The 18,645-nt window shown below is 37.0% G+C and overlaps 3 protein-coding genes across 3 annotated transcripts; 2 read left to right on the top strand and 1 right to left on the bottom strand.

Annotated features, from left to right (window-relative positions):
* The first annotated feature begins 2,660 nt into the window (after positions 1–2,660).
* Positions 2,661–6,775, top strand: LOC143905139 (angiotensin-converting enzyme-like). Its single transcript, XM_077420321.1, has 8 exons — positions 2,661–3,070; positions 3,851–4,220; positions 4,452–4,770; positions 4,848–5,072; positions 5,183–5,708; positions 5,853–6,107; positions 6,179–6,354; positions 6,514–6,775. Exons 1-8 carry the CDS (start codon positions 3,060–3,062, stop codon positions 6,546–6,548), a joined length of 1,917 nt encoding a protein of 638 aa, XP_077276447.1. The 5' UTR covers positions 2,661–3,059; the 3' UTR covers positions 6,549–6,775.
* On the bottom strand, positions 6,369–11,382 carry Gnf1 (germ line transcription factor 1). Its single transcript, XM_077420316.1, has 16 exons — positions 11,230–11,382; positions 10,994–11,128; positions 10,626–10,835; positions 10,403–10,556; positions 9,845–10,233; positions 9,571–9,750; positions 9,213–9,494; positions 8,943–9,105; positions 8,641–8,850; positions 8,345–8,571; positions 7,932–8,269; positions 7,648–7,866; positions 7,368–7,541; positions 7,217–7,292; positions 6,963–7,133; positions 6,369–6,880 (listed from the first exon to the last, which is right to left on the bottom strand). Exons 1-16 carry the CDS (start codon positions 11,236–11,238, stop codon positions 6,785–6,787), a joined length of 3,033 nt encoding a protein of 1,010 aa, XP_077276442.1. The 5' UTR covers positions 11,239–11,382; the 3' UTR covers positions 6,369–6,784.
* A 202-nt stretch (positions 11,383–11,584) lies between these two features.
* Positions 11,585–18,594, top strand: LOC143905135 (DNA-directed RNA polymerase III subunit RPC1-like). Its single transcript, XM_077420315.1, has 21 exons — positions 11,585–12,077; positions 12,258–12,360; positions 12,515–12,650; positions 12,727–12,876; positions 12,950–13,297; positions 13,397–13,723; positions 13,793–13,930; positions 14,004–14,201; positions 14,290–14,526; positions 14,608–14,947; positions 15,039–15,288; positions 15,363–15,592; positions 15,672–16,022; positions 16,083–16,251; positions 16,334–16,679; positions 16,760–16,947; positions 17,316–17,466; positions 17,555–17,707; positions 17,772–17,972; positions 18,146–18,280; positions 18,410–18,594. The coding sequence occupies exons 2-21, from the start codon at positions 12,317–12,319 to the stop codon at positions 18,527–18,529; spliced, it is 4,212 nt and encodes a 1,403-aa protein (XP_077276441.1). The 5' UTR covers positions 11,585–12,077; positions 12,258–12,316; the 3' UTR covers positions 18,530–18,594.
* Positions 18,595–18,645: the final 51 nt, after the last annotated feature.

Below are 18,645 nucleotides of genomic sequence, written 5' to 3'. Positions count from 1 at the left end.
CGCATTCTTTCCCGTTGATCTATAAAGCGTTTGAACATCATAGTCATCTCACCACCCACATGACCGTGACTGTGCCCTCTGGTATTTGGACAAATTGCCAATTGGCAATTTAATTTAATCGTGCATATAATGAAACATTACATACGTCTCTCATATAATAACTCATTTGTTATGGCAAGAAAAAATAAAATAGAAAGAAATAGAGCTAAGAATAAATCTCAACAATTCTCTCTCTCTCTCTCTCTCTCTCTCTCTCTCTCTCTCTCTCTCTCTCTCTCTCATTTAATTGTCGTTTAATTTAATTCGCTCAATAGAAAACTCACAAAACTTACCAGATAAGGTTGTAATTCTGAAAAAAATAATCGTGAAAGAACAGTTCGTATTTCTAATTTGATAAGGGACATTTATTGGTTTTATTTCCTTCTTTACATAGAAGTATTAGGAAAGATTCTATGTTGCTTGTATATTATGTATTACTCAAGATAATTAATATCAGTTTTAATCTTGAAATTTTATTAGAGACCAGTATTAGATGGTATGTGTTCAGAATGAAGCAACTGATTAATCTCTTAACAATATCAATAATTTATTAGCAAATTTCAAAGAATCTTAATTATTTTGAAGAATAGATTCTTATTAAATATTCTATTCAGTCTCTTGCCATAAATAGCTAAGAATTATTTTAGTGCACATACCGTAAATCTTAACCGTTTTATCTCTCTCTCTCCGATTTCTCTTTCAGATCTTAACAATTAGATTATTGAACTTATTATCTAGTGATAGATCACTGAACCGTTGTAGAAAATCTCATGCTATGACGACCTATTATACAAATCTTGTATCTTGAACCTTCGTGAAATCTAGTATATAGCCGTGTTACTTGGAGTGAAACAAATTTATTAATATCAGTTCAAGGAGGATTGAAGGCTTTAGCAAAAACATCAGAAACATTACAGTGAGATAAAACGTATTATCCTACGACTGAATTTAAATCGTACGATTACGAGTAATTAATTTTTGTAATTTTAATAATAATTATATAAAAATCACATGACAAACATATATTTTTATAAGTAAATTATTGTTCCGTCACACAAATGCACAAATTTATTTTATAATACTTCATTATATATTAGTATGAAGAGCTGTGACCAGCTGTGACTACGCATGAGATTCATTTGTATGAATTATATAAAAGCGTAAGCTTCCACGATAAATGTACCGTTTCCTCACAATTCTCTTAGCAATGTCATTGACCAAAATCAACTAGTGAACTATTCGCATTAAATAGCTCGCTTTTTCAGCGTCTCGTATTTTTATAAGCAACGGATAAAAATTGTTCACGATCTTATCTACGCTCCGACGAAGAGAGAATATTTAACTGCATGCAACTTGAACAAACTCGAACTGAGTTAATTTATTTTATGATATTCTTGATATTGGGTATCTCTGGCACCACCAACATTGTATAGACATTCTTCTGCTGCATTAAAGAACCTGACGCTTTTTTAATTTTTTTTTTAATTGAGAATGTATGACACGAACGGATATGCATTCCGGACCAGATGTTTCAAGTTACTATCAAAAAAAGTTATCTTTCACTCGACAGTATTTTTCCATTTAAACAAACTTACTTTGTAAATGTTGTTTTTTAGTTTCGTTTAACATCATTCTATTTTATCATTTATAATATTAAAAAATAAAAACTTATTATATATACTTATTTCTTTCGTAAATTTGTTCATCTTATTTTCAATTATATTAAAGAATTTTCAATTAATATATATATACGCAAGTAGATAAGATTCAAGTATTCTTTTTGTTGAAGCCAAACTCTAAAATTGACGATTTTCGAAGATGATATATTATTTTTATTGAAAGATATTTGAAACTCCAGACAAGATACATTTTGAAAAAATTTTTAATATACTCTAATCTGTTGAAATATTAGTTTTGTGTTTTTCTTCTGATTCAGATCTGTGGGATCCAGCTTAAGGCATATAACCATCTCCGAAATTTCGTATAATGAGCCATCTTTTATTCTGCGACCGTAACGGTTAGCCCTTGGATCGATATCGAGTCCAGGATGTGACCTCGGCTTAAAGAAGTGAAGCGAAAAGAATTGGAGGACGACGGCGAGGACACTCATTCCCACGAGTCCAGAATGTGAAACTGGTCGGATAAAGATACGATATACGTTTTTATATTGGGCATTATTAATGCCGAGCCATCGTTAGTTTCAGCTCACGACAATAAACTAATGTAAAATACGAAAGTGACCTGCAGCTCTGTCACACAATACGTTTTTCTCCAAGGCTCGTCGGTTTTTTGTTGCCGCACGCTGATCAGAACTTATCGGTCTGGAACTTATTAAATATCTCAAAGAGATTACGTTATAAGTATAACGATTTGACGTAAGGCAATTTTGTGGCACTGTGTTGTGCAAGGTCCAAGGGATTATCCTAGCAAACAAGGTGTCCTGCTTTACGCCCTGATTAATTTTCAAATAGAGGAAATCCTTATAATGTAATATTTATGAAATAAGGAAGCGAAGAAAATTGGATATAAAATTAGAAACGAAATTTAGACAGATCTAAGGCATTTCTCTTTTCTTTTGCGTATGGAAAATTATATTTAGAATAATAATGAAGTAATCTACTCGATAAAGCATCGATATTCATAGCGATAAAAAAACTAGGCGTTTTCTTTTCGGTCTGAAACAATCGACTGGAGAGCATAAAAATTATCATGTGGAACGTGGAACGACCGGGTTGAAATATAAATTGACGACAATACGACACGTCAGTAAACAACAGGACGAGTCGAGGAGCCGAGCGACAGGATTGTATTCGGATTTATCAGAGAACGTAGGGGGTCGATTAGATGTTGTCCGCGAAGTGGGGAAGTTGCATAAAAGATAACGTGCCTCACTCACGGAGGTCAGTCGGCGATTGGGAGGCGGTCACAAATCGCAGCTGCGGAGAACGTTCGTGAAACTCTTCGTTAAAACCGCTAGATCGAATTGTTTCGTAAAACGGTAAAAGGATAGGCGAATCGATATGCTGCGCCTGTAAGTATCCCGTTAATTTATTAACATAAACATGTGCGTTTCACGAGAATAAACTTGATCGATGATTATAGTGATAATTTCCGTAACAAAATGCGGAGGATCCGAACAGTGACACGATATTACAGTGATTGATAATGGAAAATTAGTGATATCATAGTAAAAAGATAAGATCATATAATATCGTTATATTTTATGTTAACTGAAAAAATTACAATAAAAAATAGTTGCTCTCTACTTATATAATGTAGAATAAATTTCTGTTAAATTTTCCTTTTTCGCAGAACATTTATTTAATTATTTTGTTTAATTATTTCGCGAGATGAGAGAGCGATTATCCATTTTTGATAGAGTCGTATTACATACTCGAAGTACCATGGTCGGCATTTACGTTCAATATATCCGGATGTACGTCGACATTCATGATCTAACGAGTTAATACGTCGGACCAAGCGCGCCTGGACGAGACTTTAAATTTATTGTTCGACCTCGGGTGTCATTTAGCACCGTGTTGCCATTCCGCCGAACACTGTCACGTCCGTAGATATCGTTTATTGTGGTGAAAATGTTATAATAAATAGTTATCACAAAACATGTTTTATCAAACACTTCATATTATAATATATGAAATAATCAGCTGACGTCCGATAATTTTTTTACATGCTTAGTACACTAAGTTGAACTAAAATATCTCGCTTTATTTGTAATTATTCTGTAATTATTGATTTAAAAATGTAACAATTAAATTTCTCTATAATTATTAATAAAATATAATTTTATCAGAATATTGGTAGCAGCAGTTATAACTCTAGTGGCAACCAAACCAGCGACGGAGGATACAGTGGAAATCAGCAGCGAAAATCCGCAGACTGCCGAAAATCTCCTGAACAATGCCCAACAACTCCTAAAAAACATCAACGCGCGGTACGCAGAATGGAGTAACAAGCAAAGCATTACCTCATGGAATTACGCATCGAATATGACGAATGAGAACCTGGCAGAGAAGCTGAGAGTGTCCGCGGAAGCAGCAAATGCCTCCAAGCAGATTGCTCAGGAAGTGAACGCCTTCCCTTGGAGAGAATTGGAAGATGAGTCTATCAAGAGGCAGTTCAAAAAACTCAGTACACTCGGCACCGCCGCTCTTCCCGAAGATGTAAGAATATACGAAAGAGATCTATATTAATCATTTTACTAATCACACATTTTTCGCGAAAAATTGGCGAAAAGGAATAAGCTCGAATTTATTTCTGAAACTGAAGTTCTAGTTTTAAAAGGTCCTGTTTTCTCCCTCGAAAATCCTCTTTAGCATGTCTATAAGACAAATATTAATTGATCAAAATCACAACCCCAAGTTAGGTCACTACCGAATGACATATGATTGCAGAGTTACAAAGAGTTCGAGATGACAGTCAGTAAGATGGAAAACATCTACAGTACTGCGAAGATCTGCGACTACAAAGACAAGAACAAGTGCGATCTCGCGCTCGAGCCGGAGATCACCGAGAAGCTGATGTGTAGCCGCGATCCTGAGGAGCTGAAGCATATCTGGATAGAATGGAGGAAAGCGTCGGGCGAGAAAGTCAAGTCTCTGTTCCCTCAGTATGTCGAGCTAGCCAACACCGCGGCAAGACTTAATAACTTCTCCGACTACGCAGAATATTGGATGAAGGACTACGAGGCTGCTGATTTCCCTGAGCAAATCGGTAAGATCATCCGCAGCAGTATCCGTATTATCGATCGCATGTGATGAAGCACTGATAAAACGGCAAAATCTGTGCAGAGAACCAATGGCAACAATTAAAGCCACTGTATTTACAACTGCACGCCTACGTACGGCGCGAACTCAGGAAGAAGTACGGCGAAGACATCGTCTCCCAAGATGGCCCGATCCCGGCGCATCTATTGGGCAACACCTGGGCACAGACCTGGTCGAATATCGCAGACTTCACCATGCCGTTCCCGGGCAAACAGCTGCCGGACGTTACTGCCACTCTAGTCGAACAAGGCAGGTTTATGTTTGTCTTCAAGATATACCGTTAAACCGCTTTATATTTCCGGCTTATTTTTTACACCTGTATACTATGTTGTAATACCTCGTAACTCTTTGATGAGCAGGTTACAATGCGACGAGTATGTTCCGCCTCGCTGAGAACTTCTTCACGTCGATCAATTTGTCTGCCATGCCGGACACATTCTGGGAAAAATCGATTCTGACGAAGCAGAAGGACGTAGACATGATCTGCCATGCAAGTGCATGGGATTTCTACGACGGCAAGGATTTCAGGATCAAGCAATGCACGCGCGTTAACATGGAGGATCTGCTGACGGCACATCACGAGATGGGTCACGTCGAGTATTATCTGCAATACAAAAACCAGCCTACAGTTTTCAAGGAGGGCGCAAATCCAGGTTTTCACGAGGCGGTCGGCGACGTTATCTCTCTCAGCGTGTCCACCCCTAGTCATCTCAAGAAGATCGATTTATTGAAAGATGACTCGACTGACCAGGAAGCACTTCTCAATCACCTCTACGTGAAGAGTCTTGACAAAATCGCTTTCTTGCCGTTCGCTTATATGATGGACCGATGGCGTTGGAATGTATTCCAGGGAAAAGTCACGCCTGACAATTACAACTGTAACTGGTCAGTTTTGAACGACAAAAGTCTATCTTTGTGTTACTTTCTTTTCTGAGCAATATTCTTTCTCGAATAAAAGTTCAATAAATCAAATTTCCAAGAAATTAAATTTAAAAGATATTTTAAGCAAGTTGAAATTTTTACTTTAAGGTGGTCGCTCGCTGAGGAATATCAGGGCATCGAACCTCCCGTGGATAGGACGGAAGAAGACTTCGATCCTGGTTCGAAGTATCACATAATCGCGGACGTTGAGTACATAAGATACTATGTGAGCTTTGTGATACAGTTCCAATTCCATAAGGCATTGTGCACCAAGGCGAAGGAATACGACCCGAATAATCCAGATACCAAGCTATTGAGTCAGTGTGATATTTACGGTAATAAAGATGCCGGAAATCTGTTAAAGTAAGTTTGATACGCAACGCTAGAATATAAGAATACAATTCGAGCATAGAGACGTTGATCGTATTTGTTAGATCTATGCTGGAGTTGGGTTCTTCGAAACCATGGCCAGACGCGATGGAGAAAATCTCAGGTCAAAGGCAAATGGATGCGGCTGGACTTTTGGAATACTTTAAGCCCTTGACTGATTGGCTGATCAAAGAAAATAAGAAAACTAATGAATACATTGGATGGAAACCCAGTAAAAAACGTACGTACCATAAATATGTATATAAATTATTTCATGAATTTTTTATTATTATTCATATTTTATATATAATGTATATATCAGATGTGTGTATATATATATTATATCTCAGATGTTATGACAACTGAGATATATCATTCTAATTATATTTTTTTGCTTTAGACTGTGTACAGACGAGAGCAGAGCTTGTGAATTAGAGCTATCAATGAACTTTCGGAATAACATTATTCCTTACTAATGAAAATATATGACACACTACGCCAAGCATTCCGTTTTGAGCCACAATTTTCGCTCTAACAAAGAACAAATCATTTCACGATTATACAAATCCGCTCCGACCAATTCGAGCAGTGAACAAGTGTGGACGTGACTGATTAATTTTGTTTGAAGTTTTTCTAAATAAAATGTACATTCCATCTTTTAATGTTGTCTCTTATTTTGCTTTACCACGTCCCCTTCCACGTTTCTTAGCTGGTTCGCCGCCTTTTTTCGTCGATGTAGCAGCTTTACTAGTACTAGGTTTTTTTGCCTAGAATACATTACGTAATCATTTTTTTTTCCCGAAAAATTGTATTTTATGATAGAATCACGAAAATAATTTTTAACCTTACCTTGATCATCTTATCAGAATCAACATCATCAGTTTCTTCATCATCTTCTTCTTCTTCCATGAAATCGTTTGAATCTTGCGTAGATCTCTTCTTCGCTGTAGCAGTGCTGTTAATTGCGTATGGCAGCATAGGAGGATTCTTTTGATACGCTCGTGTAAATGCTGCTTTTACCTGATATTAGTAACATTGATGTAATTAAAGTACTAAGCTATCACAATTGATTATTAATTAGAATATATTGATATAGCACATACTTTACTATCAAGATTAGTCGTAGGATCGTGAAGTCCTGGCCAAGCAGAGATTTCTATTACTGAATCCAAGTCTTCCCTGAGGAAAAATTAAATATCAGCATATATATATCTTTCTGTTTTCCAATACATTCAATACATTCAAAGTACGAACCTGGTTAAATGATACTTTCCCATAACATTTATCGCTGCTTCTATGCCATCCACACCGTTTTCTATCAGAGGTTTTACAATAGCGTTTCGAAGATGAGCTAAATAATCCATATTCAGGGCATCCTTATTTGCACCTGTGGCTAATCGCGTATGCGTTGTCAATTCTTGCATTAATCTAGAAGTAATACGTATAGAGAACAAAGCGCTGCTAATAAAGTGCGGTATAATCACAATGCATTACGCTATGATAAAAGTCTCAGTATTCTGTAATTAGTACTTACCGGTTAAATCTCGTTGCCTTCGAGTTTCGTCCGAACCAGCTCGGGAATCGTATCAACCCATCAGAGTTTCCTGACATTTCATTAGCCGGTATAACAAACGAGAAACAAGCATGCATCGGAAGTAGACTCCACATCATATTGCCTCTAATGACTTTATCGACGAGGTCTCCCTGAGATATACTATCAGCCGCATGGGCGATTCTTTCTAGCCTCTGACGACTGTGAATGTAATACAATTCATCAACTCTCAGCCTTCGTACAAATAATCGCAATTATATACTCACGGTGACGCTTGACATATTCTGACTCCCGAATAATTTTCTTGTATAAAAAGGGCTGCTCCATTGTAATCGTGGAAATATAAGCTGATCTTATCGTTCAAACTCATACTTTTTTGCTGTTCTGCATTGAATGCTATTTTCATGACGTCAAATATACCGAGCTTGACGTTTTTATTCGAATGTTTCTTGTCAGTCTTCTCCACGTGAGACATTTGACTGCCAAGAAATTCCAAATGATTTATTACTTGTCGAATGTCATAATTTGTCGACTCGATTAAACGATCGAGATCCTCCGTCGAGATCTTGATGTTCTCTTTAAAACACAGGGACTTCATAGAACTCTGTAAAGAGCAAGATCGAATTATATCAAATGAATTTTAAGAAACGTTACTCGAGCCAGATTCTATAAATCATACCCTGATCTGTTCTACTCTGAGCTTCTGATATTTCAGATCGTAGCTGTGCGTAGAAATGGTCTTCACCTTCGTATTATATCGATCATTACATATACAAATAATAGGCACTTCAGTACATTTGATTAAACTAACTAATTCTTGTAAGCCACCACGATCTTCGTTGCCAGCCATACCGTCGACCTCGTCCATCAACAGTACGTGTTTGTTTGTGATTTTTTGCTTGGTGCCTGTAACATATACGTGAGACAAGAAAATGGTATGATTATATATTTCAAGATTTTTTATCATATATTCACCTATGACGTAATCTTTCATCGTGGTATTAGATAACAATCCTGAGACTGCTTCTTTCAGAAGTGTCTTGTTTCTCGTATCAGAAGCATTGAATTCCACGAGATCGTATCCCAATTCTTTACAAACAATTTGCACAGTTGTTGTTTTACCAACGCCTGGTGGACCGGACAGCAAGGCAGCTTTAAAACTTTGTCCGTGAGTTTGCTTGCCAGCTTTAAAACAGAAACGAAATTAATCAGATTAATATTCTCATTTCATCTTCAGTGATTTCATAAAAAAAAAAGGATAATGAAAGCTGACATACTGCCGTCTTTGTATTTGGGATCCTGACGATTTTTATGCCAATCACGTAACCATACGTATAAGTTATGTGCACAGCTTTTATCTCCCTGCTGACCTATAATCTGCTTTATAGTTTTGGGTTTATACTTTTCAACCAACAGTTCTGACCCAACACTTGTAGTTACCTAGAAGAATATAATGTCGTTAATATAAAACCGTGTTTTAAGTTTTATTTTATTTTATATCACTTTTGTATATGTGTGCACATTGTCAAATCGATATCTAAACTTACCTCTTGAGTACTACTGCTTGTATCTGAAACTTGCTTTAATACCGGTGACGTTTTTATCTTTTCAGGTGAATCTAATGGCGGTGTTTTTATCTTTTTAGGTGAATCTAATGCTATTATTTTACTCGGTGATGGCAATTTATCGTTCTCAGATTTATTCGGTATTTTTTTCATGTTTAACTTCGCCTTTGTCGGTTTGACAGCTTTAACTTTACCTTCCGGTCTCGTGCGAATCATTTCTAAAAGATCATCCTCAGATATTTGTTTGATGCCTAAACTATTGGCCTAAAAATTTATTTCGTATAAACAAAAAACAAACGGTATGTGCAATGTGTAAATATGTAACCATGTGAAAATGTACCTTTGTCAATTTGGTTGGGCCAGCCTCATCTCCCACTATAATATATTTTACTTTCCTCGATACAGTGTTTACGGTCCGACCACCATACTTCCGTATTAAATCCTCAGCTTCATTCCTTTCTAATGAATCCAAAACACCAGTAATCACAAAACTTAGTCCGGCTAAGCAATTTTCGGCACCCTGAAAATCGAGTCAATTGAAAATCTTATAGAACAGTCTCTAAATTCCTTTCGGGATTCTTTAACGTTATTGTGTTACATGTAAAACTTCTTACTGTAGAGATCTCTTTTGAACCGGGATTTCTGGCGCCGCCTCTCTGAAGATATTTTTCGTACATTATAGCACGCTGTTTCTTCTTTTCTACCCTTTCGTCAAATAAATCCATTTTGGGTTTCTTCCTACTTTGTGACTTTCCTGTATCTTGGTCTTCTTCCGATACAGAGGTAGATGTTGAATTATTCAATCGCTTATCGCTTATACTCAAGTTTCCGTTAATACTGCGTTTCTTCTCTTTTTGTCTCGGAGGATAAGATGTAACAACTTTTGAATGTGCATTACTATTACCGGAAGACATTTTCACCTCCTCAGATTTTAGTTGACTTGTTTTATTATTAAATTCTTTCAAACAGATATCATATTTACTGCTCTTTTTGGAGTCCGCATCTGTAAAATTTCTGTTATGTCAAATATGTAACAATGACTGTATTCGTATTTTACTGCCAGTACTGAAAATTTAGTTTACGTCACGAATACTATAAATTTTACAGCCAGTAAAATACGAACACAGTCAATATCACCCTAAAGATTTAATTAATTGGATATATAAGCATACCTGTTTTAACTGCTGCAGCTTCAGATTTCTTAGGGGTATCTACATTTTTGGCACTGCTTTTATCTTTCTTTTTATCGTGCATTGCAATATCTTCGACCGTGTCCAATTGTTTAAGCACAGCTTCAAAATCTTCGTCATCATGAAACTCGGATTCCTGCAAATTTCAGAAAGCTGTAGAAATGTTTCTTAATTTCTCTATTTACCTTTGCTACATGATATTTACCACTTTTTGCAATTTTCGGCTAACTTTTGTTTCTTCTACTCTTGTTATCGGCTTCTTGGCGAATACTTCACTGAGAGGTACCTCCGTGCATGGCTTCTGACTCTCATTTTTCTTGCTCTTGGACTGAGAATTTTTCGTAATGATTTCCACGATCGTGGCGTCATCCTCAGAGTCAGACAGAACGGAAACTTTCTTTGTTTTTCGTACGACCTGCACAAATTAATTATCTAAATTAGTATTGTAGCAAAAATAACAAAGAGAATTATAAAAAGGATTTACAAAATATAAAGAAATTATACAAATAAATAACTATGACAAACAAAACTACTATATAGATAAATAGAGATGACGTAAGGAAGAGATAACACCTTCGTGCGTTTTGCAGATGACTTCGGTTCTTCATCCTCGTCTGATGAAATGACGCGCCGCTTCTGAGGCTTCGAGACGACCGGCTCGCTGTTTTTCTTGGAACTCCCGACCGGCGCAAAGTAGGATCTGATGTCCTGCGGAAAAGACACGAGCGTGAGAGTTTGACAAACATGAGATCAAAGCATTGAAACGCAATTTAACCTAATCTGACACTCGCTACGCTCCCGTTACGTACCCGCGGCATCTTCGCGGTATATTCAGCGGCGTCGTGTATCCCGTTCGCTGCGAGACGCGCGACGCGCAATACTCGCGCGTTCAGCGCGATGCGCGATGCTGGCGATGCACGCAAGCGCGAGCGTGCAACCACGTCACAGTCACAGTTAATAACTGTGACTACGTGCAACTTTCTTTTGTCGCACGAGAAGCTTTTTATCACCTCAATTGGCTGCAGGCTGCAGGAATCTGCAGGCTAGAAAATTTCTGAAAACTCGAGACCGTCCCTGCGACCTGCAACAGACAATTCGCACGTTCGGTCCGAGAGATCTGCACAGGAATATTAGGGCGACTTTGTCCCATTTGTCCAAAAATTCTGATTAACCGAGATCGACCGATCGACGATTAATCCAATTGGCGCACGATAATAATACCAGTCGTATCCCAAATTTAAAAAAATTAAAATAGAAAAAATACTTAAAAAAATAATAATAAATAAATAAATATAAATAATTCAACCGGCAGACGGCAGAATTACTATAAACTTCCAATTATACAATTCGTCGTCTCTGATTTAATTTTTTTAAAACGACGAAAGATTAATAACACTATTTGTGTTGACAAAATAGTAGAGAGATCGTAGAGATATAAGTTAATCACTGATTTAAGTTTAGTCGGGAGGAGCTTGGCCGTCCTAAAACTTAACCTAACCTAGACACTTGGACCGCCTCGTGTCGGGTTCGCGGACGATCACGTTTTCCTTCGCGAAGCGAAAACGATTTTCATCCCTTTAAGGATTTAAGATAGTTATCCTATCTTTTAACACGACAGTTTATCTCGCGTTTTGCAGCGATTGTTACAAACGCACAGGTAGGGGGAAAAAAACGTTAACGATTTTTCTGTCAGTGATACTCATAGGTTAACATTCGTACACACATGTTTGAGTCCACTGCACACGTGGAAGAGAGATTTCTCTTCGGGTTGCCTATTGTCGAATTTTGATCGAAAGAGGCAGATATAAAAAAGATAAATTATTTATTTGCATTGCAGGAATATGAAAGAGGATTGATTTGATTATTTGCGATTGTGTATTTACATCAGGACCAAACATGGTGAAGGAACAGTTCAGGGAGACTAACGTCGCCAGCGAAGTGTACGTAAATTCACTTGCTTTAACGTATTTAACGAATGAAGTATTATTATTGACGAGTTTTCTCAGGCAATGATATCGTTGCTAATTTGTACGCAATGTTATTGCGACATCGAAAGCAACATGTGGTCTTCTACTTGAAATTTTTTGTGTCCAGCTCCCATATATCCTTCGGAGTGGATAGCATGCACGACATGGACATGCAGGCCACTGTGGAGGTGATCTCTAAAAACTTGTACAATGAGGATGCGAAGCGTACTCCGGCTCTGAATGGAGCGCTCGATAGGCGCATGGTATTTGAAAATTGTATAGCCTTATGTTGTCTCTATCTTGCACAGAATTGTTTAGAACTGACGCTTTTGTTCGTAGGGAGTGAGCTCCACAGGAGTTGACTGCGAAACGTGCGGCAAAAAGCTGAACGATTGTGTAGGACACTTCGGCTACCTGGATCTAGAACTGCCGGTCTTTCACGTTGGCTACTTCAGATCTATCATCCAGATTTTGCAGACGATTTGCAAGGTAATGCGTAACTTTATCGAGATTCAACAATTTTCGCCAATTGCGTCCCGTACTGACAAATTAATTTCTACAGAGTTGCGCACACGTGTTGCTAACGTCCGAAGAAAGAAGACATTATTCGCGCAAAATACAAAATCCGAATCTGGGATATTTATCGCGTAAAGCGTTGCGTAAGCAAATCTGGGAGAAAGCGAAAAAGAAAACGGAATGTCCGAATTGTAAAGCGAATAACGGCCCTGTGAAAAAGGCTGGTTTTTTAAAAATTGTACATGAGCAGTACAAGAACTTAAAAAAGACAGATCCTATTATTCAAGAGAAGTTGGCTGAATTGGCCCCAAAGATGGATCGCGACAGAGAATTTAAGAATACAGTGGAGCAAAATTACAGAGCTGTACTTGATCGATATCTGTATCCGACCGTGGTATGATTTAAAGAAGGAATATTATATGTTATAATTGTTTAATATATTTCTGTGTGTATACAATTTATATAATTTTACAACATACGGACATTCTTTAAGGTTGAAGAACTTTTTAAAAGAATTCCAACGGGCGATATGTGTCTCTTGTTAATGAATCCTAACTGTGCAACGCCAGTAGATTTGATATTAAGAAGGATTCCTGTGCCACCAATTTGTATTAGACCTAGCGTTTTATCTGACCTAAAGGCTGGTACAAATGAGGATTATCTGACGATGAAACTGTCAGAAATAGCACTTATCAATGACGTTATTCGCAGACAAAATGGAGTTAATGTAAATTTGTACATGGAACATTGGGATTTTCTTCAACTGCATTGTGGTCTTTATATTAATAGCGAAATGTCTGGAATACCTCTACATATGCAAGTAAGTTCCGAACAAATATCTGAAGATCTGTACCTTCTTTTCTCTAATAATATACAGTGATTCTTTTAGCCTAAGAAGTTTGGCAGAGGTATAGTACAAAGACTGAAAGGAAAACAAGGTCGTTTCCGAGGTAATTTGTCTGGTAAACGTGTTGATTTTACTTCTCGTACAGTAATTTCGCCCGATCCAAACCTCAGGATAGATCAAGTAGGTCCCGTGACAAATTTAAGCCGACAATAATGGTACAATGTGTTTTATAATATTGAATCTCTTTACGCAGGTTGGTGTACCTATACATGTTGCAAAGACCTTAACGTATCCTGAAAGGGTTATTCCATCAAACATAGAACTAATGCGAAAATTAGTCAGAAATGGCCCGGACATACATCCTGGAGCGAACTATATACAATATAAGAACTCGCAAAACAGGCGATACCTTAAATATGCCGATCGAAATAAAGCCGCTCAAGATTTACAGGTAATCTCCATACATTAACATGGTCTTGAGATGTATATATAATGTCAGGGCTTTAATATATTCTAATATACCAATTGCCTTTTTATAGTACGGTGACATTGTCGAGAGGCATCTTAAAGATGATGATTTAGTGCTGTTCAATCGGCAGCCATCCTTGCACAAATTAAGCATAATGACACACAGAACCAAGGTATTGGAGCATCGAACGTTCAGATTCAACGAATGCGTCTGTACACCGTATAATGCAGACTACGATGGTGACGAAATGAATCTTCATTTGCCGCAGACTGAGGAAGCCAGAGCGGAAGCGTTGGTTTTGCTAGCGGTAAATACCTGATCGATATACTTCTGTAAAATTATTGAATTGCGTATAAATATGCTGAAATATTATGTTTTTTGTTTTAAGAATAAATCCAATCTTTGTACACCTCGCAATGGTGACTTATTGATAGCAGCAACGCAAGATTTTATCACCGGTGCTTATCTCTTGACCCACAAGGACACGTTTCTCCAGATAGAGCAAGTTAGATTAGCTCTTTGCCTCTTAGCCGGCCCAGATGCTTCCATGGTCGTAACTCTTCCTCCGCCTGCAATCGTAAAACCGACGAAATTATGGACCGGCAAACAAATATTCAGCTTGATTATACGACCAAACATGAATTGTCCTGTCAGAGCAAATTTAAAAGCAGAGGGCAAGAAGTACGATAAAGAAAAAAACCAAGAAGAATTGTGTGATAATGACTGTTGTAAGTTGTAATGACTTTCATAAGCTGTATATTGTAATCTTTTTTACGTATGTTTCTTTACGTTTGTTAAATGATCAAATTAAATCCACAGATATAATCATTCGCAATTCCGAGCTTCTAGCGGGAACAATGGATAAATCTGTATTGGGCTCAGGATCGAAGCAAAATATATTTTACGTTCTGCTGCGTGATTGGGGCGAAGATGTTGCAATCACAGCTATGTGGCGTTTAACCAGAATAACAAATCATTTTAATTTTGACAAAGGAATTTCTCTCGGTATCGGTGACCTTATACCCGGTCAAGGTCTTCTTCAAGCCAAGGAAAAAGTGTTGAACGATCAGTACGAACATTTCCTAGTTTAAATTCGACAGATTGCTATAAACAAATAACTAATCTCAATTCTTCTTTTTTCAGTTACTCCAAATGTAACGAATACATTCAACAACTGGAAAAGGGTCTTCTCGTTTGTCAACCTGGATGTTCAGAAGATGAAACACTGGAAACGAAAATACTGAAAGAGCTTTCGGTGATTCGTGACAACGTTGGTAAAGTGTGCCTAAAGGAACTTCACCCTACTAACACTTCCTTAACTATGGCACTCTGTGGAAGTAAGGGAAGTGACATTAACATCTCTCAAATGATCGGTAAGAGTTTAAGTAAACATATAAATATATTACTGTTCTTAATTATTCTGATGCTATTTGACACAATTTCTCTCTTCAGCTTGCGTAGGCCAGCAAGCTATCAACGGGCGAAGAGTACCGAACGGATTCGAAAATCGTGCATTACCTCACGTTTTGGCACGTTTAAAGACGCCAGATGCTAAAGGCTTCGTGGAAAATTCATTTTATTCTGGATTAGTTAGCAAAGAATTCTTCTTCCATGCGATGGGCGGTCGGGAGGGTCTCACGGATACCGCTGTGAAAACTGCGGAGACCGGATACATGCAGAGGCGGTTAATCAAGAGTTTAGAGGACCTGTGTATCCATTATGACATGACAGTGCGCAATTCGATGCGTGATATCATACAGGTTCCGTACGGCGGAGATGGATTGGATCCTACGTACATGGAAGGTATGTGAACGTTATTCTGCATTTCGCGTGTAAACGGGATAACACATATTTTTTTTACAGGTAAAGACTGTCCTGTGGACTATAAAAGAGTGTACGATCATGTGAGAGCGAAAATGCCTTATAAAAATGAACAACCTTTGGATGCTGCCAGAGTGGTAGCTGCCACAGATGAAATGCTAAACTCTGAGGAGTACAATTGCCTAAGTGAAGAATTTAAACAGGAACTGACGTAAGATAATACATAATAAATATATGATAGTCGACAAATTTTAGTAACTCAGCTTTGACGAATTGAACGTTGTTTTTCGCAGAGTATTCCTGAAATCGGAAGTCGCGCGAAAAATAGCATATTATCGACAGAACATCACATCAAAAACATCAAAGGTGGTCTCGCAACTCGAACGTCTCACCGTCTCGCAATTGGTAGAGTTTATTCACACGTGTAAGGAGAAGTACATGAGAGCTAAGATTGAACCGGGCACTGCTGTAGGCGCACTCGCCGCGCAAAGTATCGGCGAGCCGGGAACTCAGATGACACTCAAAACGTTCCACTTTGCCGGTGTAGCGGCCATGAACATCACTCAGGGTGTGCCACGTATTAGAGAAATTATTAACGCGAGTCCGAAGATCAGTACTCCCATCATAACAGCGGCATTGGTAAGTAACTGATTGTACTCTGACCACACGCGTGTTCTATGTGGAATTGGATCTTAATCATCTAATTCTTTATTTTACAGGTCAATGATAAAGATTCTGAGTTTGCCGAACGAGTGAAGGCAAGAATCGAGAAAACGACTCTGGGAGACGTAGCTGAATATATCAAAGAAGTATATACGCACAATGATCATTACCTTGTAATAAAATTAAATATCGATAGGATTAAATTGTTGAAATTAGAAATTAATGCTGAATCTGTATTCAAGAAGTAAGTATGTTTAAAAGCTTAAGTTTTTTATTTTTTTATTTTTATTACAACCATTAATCTAATCGACTGTTAACTACCGAAATTGCCAACTCCTGTTGGATATTTTGAGAAGTTAACGGTTAGTTAGAAGTTAACAGAACGTTGGAAATAGTGGCCCTAATTTAATTTATTCCAATATGTAATCGCAAAAAACAAGAATTTACTTGATTTCTTTCGTTTCATGTCATAACTCGATGTAACTATACTAACTATAGTGAAAAAACAGGAGTTTTAATAGTATACACTTTAAGTTTATAAGTATTTTTTTTTGTTAATATGCTTTGGATATTATAATTTGATTCGATAACAAATGATTTATGCTTCTCTAGACTCTGCGTTTCAAAATTGAAGCTGGTACCAGAAAATATAAAAGTGTTATCCGACCAGTCAACTATTGTTATTCGGCCAAGTCAACAAAAAGGTAGTTCAAATTTTCCATTTCGTCAATTGACAGAGGCTATTCCAAATATTGTAGTAAAGGTAAAAATATATGTAATGCGATAAATTTCAGTAGAGTGTTAATTCACGATATGAGAAATATTTAATGTATGTTTATTTTTATCGGCAGGGCTTGCCATCAATCAATAGAGTAATTGTACATAATGACAACCTCGATAAAATAGATAAATTTACACTATTTGTCGAAGGAGATAACTTTAGAGACGTTATGGCTACTACCGGTATCCTCGGCAAGAAGACGAAGTCGAATAATACGATAGAAGTGAGTTGAGAAAAACCATGCGTATATATTGGATAAAACATTTATGATTTTTATTCCATCTTAGGTTTTCAATACGCTCGGAATAGAAGCAGCGAGAGCAACCATCATGTCGGAAATTAAATCGGTAATGGAAAATCACGGAATTAGTATTGATTGTCGACATTTAATGCTCTTGTCAGATTTAATGACTAGCAGAGGAGAAGTGCTTGGTATTACGAGACAAGGATTGGCAAAAATGAAAGAATCGGTTTTAAACTTGGCATCGGTGAGATTTTTTATTTTTCATTATTTCACCCATTTCTCTTTTACGTGTTTTTTATTATACAATGTGGAATTCTCTTAAGCTTGGTTTTTTAGTTTTTAAATTTAATTTTAAGTATTTACAGTATTTTAAGAAGAATTGGAAATACTTTTCGTAAACTAATTATTAATTTACAGTTTGAAAAAACGGCGGATCATCTATTTGATGCGGCTTATTATGGACAAAAAGACAGTATATGCGGCGTATCGGAATCAATCATAATGGGTATTCCAGTTCCACTAGGCACGGGAATCTTCAAACTGCTTCACAAATATCCTTTTCATATTACATTTATATATATACGCGAAAAGTTAACTATTATATTTTTTATACAAAAAGATGGCGCATAACTGGATATTCTCAATATATATTCTCATAATTTTCCTTAATAATGAAACACAGCAGATAAAAGTGAACCAAGCAAGAAAGAGCTTCTATTTGATGATCCACAGTTTCACAAGCCACTCCGTTCTGGAAGACGACTCCAACGAATACGACCGCGTCCAATATTACAAGTTTAGAATTAATAAAATATTTTATAATTAATGACAAGGAAAAATAAATTAATTCATTCTTATAACTCTTATATCATATGATTATAACAATAAATATCACAATTCCCACACAATTGTGACAA

Source organism: Temnothorax americanus, unplaced genomic scaffold (genome assembly GCF_048541705.1).
Source record: "Temnothorax americanus isolate GAGA-0224 unplaced genomic scaffold, ASM4854170v1 Scaffold6, whole genome shotgun sequence".
NCBI classification, from domain to species: domain Eukaryota; kingdom Metazoa; phylum Arthropoda; class Insecta; order Hymenoptera; family Formicidae; genus Temnothorax; species Temnothorax americanus.
This window is presented reverse-complemented; position numbering and strand designations above follow the sequence as displayed.

What these genes read in the sequence shown, in the direction of transcription:
- LOC143905135 (XM_077420315.1), top strand. Translation starts at nt 12,317, where the DNA reads ATGGTGAAGGAACAGTTCAGGGAGACTAACGTCGCCAGCGAAGT. An exon ending in GGATCCTACGTACATGGAAG is followed by an intron (nt 16,023 to 16,082) that starts GTATGTGAACGT and finishes TTTTTTTTACAG; the next exon opens with GTAAAGACTGTCCTGTGGAC. An exon ending in GAATTTAAACAGGAACTGAC is followed by an intron (nt 16,252 to 16,333) that starts GTAAGATAATAC and finishes TGTTTTTCGCAG; the next exon opens with AGTATTCCTGAAATCGGAAG.
- Gnf1 (XM_077420316.1), bottom strand. An exon ending in GATGAAAGATTACGTCATAG is followed by an intron (nt 8,572 to 8,640) that starts GTGAATATATGA and finishes TATATGTTACAG; the next exon opens with GCACCAAGCAAAAAATCACA. An exon ending in GGAAAGTATCATTTAACCAG is followed by an intron (nt 7,293 to 7,367) that starts GTTCGTACTTTG and finishes ATTTTTCCTCAG; the next exon opens with GGAAGACTTGGATTCAGTAA.
- LOC143905139 (XM_077420321.1), top strand. An exon ending in CCGCCGCTCTTCCCGAAGAT is followed by an intron (nt 4,221 to 4,451) that starts GTAAGAATATAC and finishes ATATGATTGCAG; the next exon opens with AGTTACAAAGAGTTCGAGAT. An exon ending in TGATTTCCCTGAGCAAATCG is followed by an intron (nt 4,771 to 4,847) that starts GTAAGATCATCC and finishes AAATCTGTGCAG; the next exon opens with AGAACCAATGGCAACAATTA.